Source organism: Pinus tabuliformis, chromosome 3_1 (genome assembly GCF_031772625.1).
Source record: "Pinus tabuliformis cultivar Carrire ecotype Pingquan chromosome 3_1, CPIR1, whole genome shotgun sequence".
Classification (NCBI taxonomy): domain Eukaryota; kingdom Viridiplantae; phylum Streptophyta; class Pinopsida; order Pinales; family Pinaceae; genus Pinus; species Pinus tabuliformis.
The window spans coordinates 201,386,395-201,398,532 of NC_142301.1; the positions used below are offsets into that span (position 1 = coordinate 201,386,395).

A 12,138-nucleotide genomic window follows, 5' to 3' on the forward strand; every position below is an offset into this window, starting at 1 on the left:
TTTCTGTTTAATTCCAAATCATCACCTTAGCTCCAATACCATGTTGAGAAATCCAGGGCACCGATAGTTATGTGCTTTCTTTACTTTGATAATTTCCTCAAGGAGTCTTTCCACTTCTTGATTATGATATTCTATTTCCTATGTTACTATTGTGTTCTTTTCATCAAGACAATTACCAATTCATGAACGAGAAAGAGACAAGAGACACAGTATATAGGTTGTCATCCATGGCCAAAACCTCTCGCCCTTTGTTAGGAAAAACCAAATAAATTCTCCTTGTAGAACCTTCAATGTATGAATACCAAGACCATGACAAAGACCGTTGACACTAGATCCCTTCCAAGGCCAAGTCATATGCCTCCTGTTTAACCTTAGATAATGTCTCTACTTCTTCTTCTTTTTCTTCTTTGATTCCTTCAGAATTTTGGCCCCTTCTTGTAGGTCTGTAACCTTTTGCTTCATAACTAAAACCCTAGATCCATTGTTTGATCCTTGAATGGTCTCGTTTTGGAGGGAGATTTCTTTCTCTTCTACTTGGCTTCCTTAAGTGGAGTATTCATCCAATCTATATCACCCTTGTATGACTGCAACCTTCAACCTGATTCAGATATGTAATATTCACATGTGTGAGGATAGATTAGCCCACAAAAGGTCCCACAATAATGTCACACTTGATTATCCCTTAATTTCTTTCCCGAATTGTTTTCCTCCAAATGAGGTTGACCACTACTATATATAGTGGTTTGTCCATGACTATTAGGGAGACATGATCACTCGTGTAGGATGATTTATCTTTCTAGAGTTTTCCCTTTCATTATAGGTTGACTTGAGTGAGGAGTAGTGACAAGTTCTTGGAGGGTGACATATAAAATAAATTTGACTTTTACAATGTGTAATATGCCTTCAATACATGACAACGACTCTATATGCTTTTATGACTAGATGAAAAAATCCCTAAAATATCTCAATGAGAGCCTTAAATAAAAATAAAATCCCTTGCTCACGAAACCCATTAGTCAGACATCACAATAATTTTATTTTTATTCCTTACATATTTTACATAAAATAATTATTAAATGTGATTATGACGACTGAACCTAGTTACACTTTTCAACATTGTAATCCATTTTGTAATTTTTATTATGAATTGTAATTCATTACTTGTAATTCATGTATTGAATTGCGGAAATTTAAACACAATGAATCACTAAGTAGAGTGGACATGGATTTAGTGTTTTGAGGAGGAGTTGCATGGAATGTTGACAAGTCAAGGCTATGCATTAATGGCCGCCAACCCTGTGATTGAGTTTTAATGACTTGAATGGTAGGAAGGGAGATTGAGTACGGGATTCCTAAATGGATGACAAGCCCATCACCCCCTTATCATACATCATTGGTTGCATTATGTACACAAAACATGAGGGCCTTGCAAAGGGGTCGGTGGGAGAAAAGATTCAACTGAGACCGAATAATGGATAACGATTAGGGTGATTTTCAAAAAACAACATAGAGAGAGTGCACTACAAACTATGGAAAATAGAAACAACACACTATGAAATAACTGCGGGTTGTTTGGAGTAGGAAATCGAAAACATAGTTGTGGGTTTTGGGTTCTTTTATGTTGGGATACACATAAAAGGGCTTACGATTAAATCTTCGAGAGTGAAGGAGAACCACTGGACGCGGTTGATGTTAGAGCAGAGGCACAAGGTGTAGCATAATGAAATGAAGGACTAGGTAGATACGTAGAGTATTTGGGAGCCCTATTGGGTTGAGGAAGTAGAATTTATGTGTTATTTTGATCCCTAGTTTGCAGTGGATTAGGGTTAATAAAAATGCATAAGAACAACATAAATATTACTAAAACAAACTAGATGGAGAGATATTTTCTCCAAGACGATAGATGGAGAAAATGCATAAGAACACTATTGGTAGTTCCTCTCTGGATGTTATTTCCTCCTATTTCTACTCATTGCGGAAAGAAACCCTCACTACCTGACTGAACCATAATATACATGGATATGGATGCACATTTCGACTGAGAACCTCACCTCACCAGCCCATGCCTTCTCTAATCTAGGTATATTGGTTACATTAGTCATTTCTTGTATTTTTTGATGTAGTTTTACTTTTGGATGTTCTAATTTTTGTTTGCAAGAGGTAAATTTTTTGCTTGCAAGTACTTCCCCCATCATTTTTTTATCAAATACTTTTTCTTTCCTTGTCCCCTCCATTTGAACCTTATATTTTCGAGTAAATTGAGAGTTAAATTTTTCCCAAAATTTCGATGGTTCTCATCTACCCTTTAGTATGCTCATCCTGGAAGAACCCAAGGTCATTGAAGTCATCATGGAAGGCATGCGGAACCACGGATTAGGGTTAAGAAAAATGCATAAGGCCAAAATAAATATTACGCAAACAAACTAGATGGAGAGAAATTTTCTCCAAGATGAAGAGATTCAAGAGGATGTGAGAGATTGGGTTTGAGATACAAGAAATATCTACATCAATCATATGATATATCTTCAAATTTTCATTCTCTACTAGCATATGAAGTCAATGTGGGTAAGGTGCTTTTGGAGAGAAGTGAATTTGAGTAATAAATATTCGTATGTGTTGATGCCATCTAGATATAGATAAAGAAATTAAATAACAAAGTGCCTCTCTAGTTGATAAGATTGTTGATGTGGTCTTCCCAAATTTAGTAGGGGAGAATGAGAATCCATAAGAAATACCTAGGGACTCTCCTTCATATATGTTTAGGTTGATAATTTTTGTTTATCTTGACTAAAAAAAATATGCTTCTCATGTTAATTATAGGTATAGATTATATAGTAACTCTACATTAGAATGTTTTTGTTCTATTATTGCATTATCATATCAATATAGTAATATCGACAAAAGCTCTATGCTTGTGGTATGCTATTGTTGTTGTTTTCCTAATGGTTGGTCAATAGCCACAAGAATGTACCTATTTTATTAGTTAATATGAAATTGTTGCTTATATTACACAGAGAACCAACATAAAGAACAAAAACTAAATTATTAAATAAGATCACCTAATTCATAGTGAAGCCTCGTACTAGAGATTTTAGATCCTAAAAAGACTAGGTTTAATAGAATTTATAGTATTTGTGATATTAAAAAGGCTGAAAACTAATAAATTTAGTTAAATCCATGTTAAATGTCAATTTCAAAATATTGAGGATGCCTTGTTGATCTTTTCTCTCCTCTCTCTAGTTTTACTTCCTTACTTTTTATATTTGTAATTTATATTACTTTAACTTGTATTATGCCAACTAAAAAATGTATCATCCACTCAAAATGTTAAAGGATTTGAAAGTATTTTACATAGTTTATATCTAAAAACATATAGCACAACTTTAATATTCTTAATAAATACGAAAATTTAATATTCATAATAAATACTGATAAATATAAATATAAATATAAATACGAGTATTTTAATTATTAATTATAAACAAATTAATATAGATGGACATTTCTGAGCTTTAGGGAACAACGAAAATGGTAGTCATCCATTAAAGTCGGCCAATAGTTCACCTCAGGTCAACTGCTCAAGGTATTAATAGAAAGAATTATATCTCAATATAGGCAGCCAAGAGACAAAAGTGTGTTAGTAGAAAGAATAAAATCTCAATATACGCATCCAAGAGACAAAAGAGGGTTTCTGCGGTAACACAATTTCTAAGCCACATTCATTTACCGAATCTCTCATCATTGCCAATAATGGAAGATTTTCTGAATGTTCCTACTGATATCCAACGGCAAGTGTTGTTGCGCGCTCCTTACATATCACACGATGAGTTGAAGGATGTGTGCAGAAGCTGGAAGGAAATGATGTGTAGTCCCCGGTTCTATGAGGACAGAAAGACCTATGGCACGAGCCAACATTTGATATGTCTTATTCAAGAAAATCTCACTCCCGTTGTTTATGGAATAACAGTATACGACCCTGTGGAGAAGACGTGGGAAAGGACACCACCTATTCCTTTTGATCTTATTCCATTTGAGATCGTGTTGGTTTGTGTGAATGAAAAGCTTGTCGTGTTTGGAGGATGTTTTATCGAAACTGAGATGTGGGACGTTGTTGTCTTCATCTTTGATTTTGTGTCCAAAAAATGGCGCCGCGGCTCCAACATACCCACTAGTCGTACAAACTTCGCTTCTGCAGTTTCTTCTTCGAAAGGACTTATCTACGTCGCTGGTGGCCAAGATGAGAATGGCAACTCTCTGTCCACTGTGGAAGCTTACGACGTGGAAGAAGACAGGTGGGAAATCTTGCCTCCCATGACTCAAAACCGCCGTGGATCTGCGGGCGTTTACCTGGACGGGAAATTTATGGTGATAAGTGGAATGCCATCTGGTGGAGCAGTCGCAGCCTTAAGTACCGCGGAAGTTTTTGATGACGAGACGGGCGGTTGGCAGACGCTGGAAAACATGTGGAGTTTACGAAGGCGTATTATGGATTCCAATGTTGTCCGTATATGTGAGAACCTGTACGTGATCGTTTCAAAACAAGTGATGAAGTATGATGCTGAGAAAAATGCGTGGATACCTGTAGCTTCTGTTCCACAAAATTTAGAATTTATTTTCTGTGCTGCACCGTGGCGTGAGTGGATTTTTGTAAGTGGCGTTAATGAGAAAGATTATCCGATCACCTATTTCTTTCAGCCGTCAACTGGGCAGTGGAAGGCTATTGACGCAGGGCAAGTGTTTGCTCCCTATCCTTATCCTTTTGTATCAGCTGTAACCCTCGAAATCTGAATATTCCCTTCTCTTCCATATGTTTTATATTTCGCATCATAAATAATGTTTAGTTACTTTTAAATGGTAATATTGAAATTGCGTTATATGTCCTTCACTTATTTTGCTTTAAATATGAACCGTAATTTAATCCCATTTTGAAAAGGAACGATAATCATTAATCTCTAAGACTTGTTCTTTAAACAAATTTAACTTTGGGACAATTAATGTTATGCGCCTTACTGTGATATATAGAGTTTGGTTGTTCCATTTTTTTAAATAGCATTACAATATATTCAAGAACTGCTTACAGGAGGTTCCCCTGCAAAAACATTACCCATAACATTCGAGCATTAATGGTGTCTCTGTTTTCCATGGGGAATAAACTTCATTGTTACAATTCATGAAGTCATGGACATATGGAAGGTACAATATGCAATTTTAACTCTTTTCTCTAACCGTTAAGATGAATAGACTTTGAATTAGGTGCAATGTTTTTGTTGATAGATTAAGAGTGTATGATCAATTCTTTTTATAAGGATTTGTGAGTTTCCATATATAAAGCTGATTGCATTGTTAGTTTTAAGGATGAGACCATTGATACCAAGGCCAAGAATCGTGAGTTGAAAACTAGTGGGGGATCTCAGAGGCAAAGCCATTTATTTTTGGGCCCACTGAGTAAGGATCTAGAACCAAGAATCAAGGAGGGCCACTAGGCTTGGCTTGAGACAGGGTGAGATGACCATAAAATCCATAGTAAGGGGGAAGGGAACAATGGTGGGCCATGGGGTAAGGGTCAAAGACCTCCCCTCTCAGATCTACGGCCTTTGGTCCGCCCTGCAGGTATGCAATGAGAAATGGAGGAGAGAAGAAACAAGAAGAAGAAAGGTGGTGATTACGAAAATAATTCTGAGTCTAACTTTTTCTCAGTGTCAATAGTGTTCTAGCACACAAGTCATGGCCTGTGTTGCGAGTGGAAGTGGGCGCCTCACGATAGGCCCAACTCCCTGGAAAGATAAGGGGATGGAGGAAGAGAAGGATAATTGAAGGACTATTGTTTCGCATCCAGGAACACCAGTGGGAGAATCACACATTTCAAGAAAACACTGTACTTGGCTAATGAAGAGTCTACTAGGTAAGGCGATGGAGGATATCCGCAGGTATGGAGGTGACATTTCAGGGAATGTCGAATTACAAGCACATGGAGAAAATTCTCTTCTAGCTACATAAACAAGATATCAAGATGGAGAGAATTTACCGCCACATCCTTGCATTTTGGAGTTGTATGGCATGCCACGGGCATCAACTAATGATCCAACTCCCATATATATAATATTTTAATATTTATTTAATTTAAAAACATTTGGAAATCTAATAAATTTTTAAAAAACAATTAAAAAAAACAATTAAAAATGAGTTGAAAGTTAAGCTCCTAGTAACATAATAATAAATAAAAGAGAATATATAAGAAAAAGCATATCTTATTCCATTTCTTTAATAGAAACAATGAATTTTTAATGTAATTATGTAATTGTCCAAAACTTATTTTTTAAATCTAAAACAAAGATTAATAAGTTTATAATTTGAATATTATATTATAAATATAGATTTAGGAAGTTTTCTAGCTAATTAAAATAAATGAATTGTAAGATGAAAAAATCACAATAATATTTGAAATAAAAAAATAGCTAAATGAAATAATATATAATATCTATTTTTACACATAAAAACACAAATCCTTATGATCTCATGAAATGGAGGAAATCTTAAAATTTTCTTAAAATTTTCCTATGGATTAAATCTTAAAATTTCATATGGATATGTTGTGTTGTTTCCTTGTGAATAGATTATCTTTACTTTAAATCAATAAATCACGTATGCATTTGAGAGTTTAAGAAATACTATAAAATATTGTTTTAAATTGTATGTTCTTTATTTTGATGTTTAATGATTATTTATATTTTTGAAATTATAATTATATAAAAATGTAATTTTTCAAAATGTAAATTCTATTAATATGATTGAAATAATTCAAATATATGATTATGATATAAATCTTTATTAGTATTAAAAAGTCATTATTTTGCTTTATAACAAATATATATAATTTCCTTAATGAGATAATCACTAATCATAGGGAATATAAATTGAAATAAGAATGCAACTTATATTTTGAATGCCACCATATCATAGATTGGAAAAAAATAAAAATAATGAATGCTCTTCATGCAACATCATAGAATGCCAGATTGGAAAAAAATAAAAATAATAAATGCCTTTCATGAAACATCATAGAATGCCTAAAATGAGGCAAAAGTAATAAGTACCTACGATTTCATTTGGTATAACTAGAAAATCAATATTTCTTCACAATAGTTCTAAATATTTCATTGGTAAAATAAGTGGAAAATTATATATTGGTCAACTTTCATGGCTCAATATTTCAATTATTATTTTAATTGTGTATTACCAACTTAACACAAATACACTAAAAAACCTAAATCTAATACACAATTATTATTTCAAACCAAAGTACAAACTGTCCAATTATACAATTCCAATTTAGCAATCCTATCGGTCTCTCTTTGCACTTTTTAAGGTAATTACTCATATATCTTGAATGTATTTTCGATACAAATGCTCAAACCACAAATGCACTATCGAATTTTCCGACGATTGACCATTGCATAGATTTCTCCCACGCTTACATGATTCTCTACATTCATCGAGATCTTGAAAATTAGACTTTGGTCACCACAATCAATACCGCCAAGAAAATATGCTCGATAATAGTATCTACAAAATATTCTGAAGTCTTACTTCACAAAAAAACACCCCTTTGTGAATTGTTTCTACACTTCTTATCCGTCTTTTAGCAATGCAATACCATAGTTAACATATAAAATACCATAGTTAACATATAAAAAACTGTTAAACAAAAGTTCCCTTTCGATGCTTTCCACTCAATCTTAGATAACTCATGTAGAAGCTACCCTCGAACAAGTAATAGGGCACCCTTATTGAAGAAAACTAGATACAAGCTTACGAGTCTCAAGTTTCAACATAATAAACTTTCTCTTAAATTACACACACAGCTCGAAAGTTCATAAAGAGTTAAATAACTATACCCTTCGGTCACATAAACACCAAAAACTAAAACGCAGAAAAAGTGAATTGAACCACACAAAAAACAAAAAATCTTGCCACAATTAAAATGCTCTAATACACACTTGGAAAATTCATGAATACTAAGATAACTACACCCTTGTGTGACATAGACACCAAAAACTAAAATCCACAGAAAGAAATATGCACAAAAGAAATAAGTTGTTCTTCACAACGTTCACTAATAGACACACGCCACACTATTTCCTTTTATTGTGTAACATGGCCCATCATCCATACACTAGGGTAACAATGGAAATTCATCATAAAGGAATGCACATCCTTAATGTTCCGAGTTTTTTTAAGAGTATTAGAGCAATTGGTAATCTCACTTTATACGTATTTTCAAGGAGACCTCAGATAATAAGTGAGGAGAGAATTTGAACTTTAAATTCCAAATTTTACAAGAACCACAAATAACTTCATATTAGAACCATCGCAATATAACCACCTATAAAAACTACATTGTTTTCGAATAACATATTATTTTATTTTTTTCTTAACAAATCATATTTAATCTACACTTTCCTCCAAAATTATCCATCTCATATTCCTTTAACATGAAGTCACATGATCTAAAAATAACTATGAATAAAAAGATAACTATGACCCTATCAAGTAAAATGCGGGCTTCATTTAGGAGATCTAGATTCCAAACTAAATAAATTTCACAATATTGCCAATTACATAAGACTACTATGGGACATCATTTTGAAAATCTTGTATTTCGCGTTTAATATATGCCTGGAAATAATTAAAGGGCATTTTTATAGTAATATTTTGTATAAGAATTTCTTAAATTTAATTAACTTTCATGGTCTTTTGAATTATATTATTACAATGAGGATATATTTTTCCAATTATTAATTATTATAATATTATGTTTTATATTTACTCTAACTATTATAATATAATATTTTATATTTATTTTTTTCTGGTAACTATATATATAGAATATTTGTACTAGGTATGGATTATGGAACATAACTTTGTTACTATCCACTAGTTTGTGTTCATGGAGAAAAAAGGTATCAAGAGACATGGTGTCACGCCCCCAAGCCTGCGGTAGTCTTTCAACCGCTCTAGGCGAGGTGCGGCACCACCGAACACTTTCTTTTCACGAATACTTATGTTCGTGGACTACGCCTAACCACTTATTCCTACTTAGTTTGTGTTTCAGAACCAAGTATTATTAATGGTTCCTTTATACCAATGAACACCCATACACATTCATTAACATCAGCAATTATAAATGAAGAACACAATTGCACAGTATAAAGGGAGGGGAAATTCTCTGAACAATGAGTCTGCGCGATAATATATTATACAATCTTTTACAAGTTACAAGCTTTACAAGTATACTTGGAAACTCCAAGTTTCATGCTTAGCCAGATTTACAATCTTCGGCAAACTCGGTTGCCTAGCTTGTCGGCACCTCTGCACGATTGCCGCATGACTCACCAACCCTTCATTCACCTTGTCGCATGATCTCGTTGTTTGCCCAACTTGGGCGCGCCTCCAAGTCGTCACACATGGGTGCCTCCACCCGAGACACACCTTTGTCCACAATCTCAACACTTCACCAAGTGACCATGCACACTTGCATGATGGGCAAGCGCTCACCCAAGTCACCCAAGAACCCGTGCCAAGTCATGGCACAAACCGGGTGCCCACACTTTGTGCACGCCTTTCTTCAACCGGCGGGCGACTCTATCCGCGCCCTTTACCCAAAACCGAGAATGACACTTAACTCCGTGCAGCCTTGCCCAAGAATGGGCACATCATCCAAATTTACGCCTTCACCTCTTGTGCGTCCACCTTCTAGTTCTGCGCCTTCTCTTCACATGAGCAAAGATGTTGTGTATTGAGGGATGGTCGAAATGAGTCAAACGCATCTCCAATATATACCAGAGATAGGGCGAAGTCTTGGATGCCTAGCTGACTTGCCCAACACCCCTACTCCATCGCAATCTCGCCCAAGATACATGTCATCTTGCCCATGTTCGTAGGTCGGCCTCCATGCGTTCAAACCCATCCCTCCACGCATATAAAATCGTCGCTCTTCCCTCCTACGCACTTCATTATACCTTCCCATGCTAAGGTTGTGTTCGCACTTCAATTTTCCTTCTTCGCACTTCAAGCCAGGAGCGCTCAAGGATCGCAGGTCCTTACACATGGTCTCCTTAAGATTAGAAAATTAATCCATGACATCCAATATGACTTTTAGAGATGGAAACTTGTCATTTGATTCTGATCTGGAAAATCTTTGGCCTTGGAATTATCACACTTAACATAACAAATTGATCCCACAAGCATCGTGCTTGTCCTCAGAGATCGTTGTGTAATTTTTGACAATCAAAACAAGAGGAAAGATCCCACATGGCCACACTATCTCGAACTCGGTCAAGGATCGGTTGGTTGATGATGAGGCATCCTTCTATTCATGTGGATCTTTCAACCCTATCTCCAAGCTTCCAGCTAAACCCATGAATAAATAGTTAGCATATAGGGACATGACTCAAAAATTCACTTAAATTCAATCAAAAATAGAAAAATGATATGAGTTAAGTGCATTTAACTCTTAGTCATGTATGAGTAGGGTTTAGGTAGTGATGTAGGTAATAGGGTAGGTAGTAGGAGTACTTTCATAGGAAAAAGATGGTGAAAATAGGGATAAGAGGTAGAAACATGGGGACAAAATGAGTACCAACATCCCCCCATGCTGATTCGAATGCATGTCCTTATGGATGTTTCCATAGTATGCCAAAAATAGTACCGACGTGGTAGCAAAAGAAACATTAGTCAAAGACTAGCGGCCTTAACCAAGACCTCCAACCCATGTTTAATTGGAACAAAACACTTCTGGAACTACAAAAAAAACTCTTGAGCACTTAGCTTTTTGGTGGGCTTCGTCTTGGAGATTTTCCTAAGAAGCAATTTCTTGTTTTTTTGCTTCATCTCATCATTCCAGGAATACAACCAAAGATTAGTTTCTTTGATTTGATGGTTAACTTCTCTGACATACTAAAATAACGCTCGATACTTGTTTTGTTTCTTACGAAGTTTAATAATCTTTCTCTGCAACTTCACTAAATGAATACTCGTGTTTTCTTCTACTATATGAGTCATACTTTTCGTGGGTGTTGTTGATTATTTAGAGGCGCTACCTCCTAGTGTTTTTATATGACTTTTCCCTCATAAGGAAGCTTGTTGAACTTCTCTGTTGACCTTTTGACTATGATTCTTGTTGGGCAAGGACTAAATAGGGGACTATGTTTCCAAATATTGTGCAATGCTGAAGGGGATGTGTGTTGTAGATGCTAAGACAAGACTTTCTTTAGGGGAAGAATGAAATTCCTTTCCATCTAACTCAAGAGAGGAAATAACATCAATAGACTCAGAATTTATAACTTTAGGTGTCTTAAGTTTGTTCATGCTTCTATTTCTTCAACGACCTTGGATCGAAGTCTCTCCCTTGGAAATTGCTAGAACTTGGGCTAGAAAAAGAGCTTTCCTCCACTTAGGCTTTGGTTTGGCCCCTGCATGAGCTTTAGGAGTTTTCGATGCATATATTTTACCTTTCAACCATAAAATATCAATTGGATTAGGTCAGTCTTAACTACTCCTACTTCACTTGTTCCTTCACTTATTTACCCTTTTGCATTTTCAGGATGACCTCCCTTTCATAGTATTAGAATAGGGTGTCGATTCTTGAGGGTTTTCGAAAATAGGAGAGATAAGGTTATCTATAGGGTAGGCATCATTTTGGAATGCTATGACAAGGTCTCTCCTCTATGCTTAAGTGACTGTCCCACCAACCATTCTCGACCTTTCAACTATGTCTCTTCCCCAACAAAATTTCAATTAGGAATTCTTCTGAAGACCTCCGCTGCTTTGTAAGCTTAGCAACGACTACCATTTTAATAAGACTGTGGTGATATAAGGTTTTCTCAAGGTTCCTTCTCGCTAATTGTACCCCTAGATACATTTTATTCAAGCTTAACTTCAAGAAATGTGCAATATTGATCTTGATATCTTTTACAAAATGTGATAATATTCGAATATGATATAAAAACAATATAGCATAATTTCCCTCAAAGGTAACAAAACGATGTAACATGGTGATTAAAGGGTGCCATTTCTCTTCGATACAACTCGGTAGTATACCTTTCGTCGAGCTGACTGACTGATAGAATGGCTCTAGGA

The 12,138-nt window shown here is 35.2% G+C and overlaps 1 protein-coding gene across 1 annotated transcript; it reads left to right on the forward strand.

Annotated features, from left to right (window-relative positions):
- Positions 1-3,750: 3,750 nt before the first annotated feature.
- Positions 3,751-4,788, forward strand: LOC149186493 (F-box/kelch-repeat protein At2g44130-like). Its single transcript, XM_089409363.1, has one exon. The coding sequence runs from the start codon at positions 3,751-3,753 to the stop codon at positions 4,786-4,788; it is 1,038 nt and encodes a 345-aa protein (XP_089265489.1).
- Positions 4,789-12,138: the final 7,350 nt, after the last annotated feature.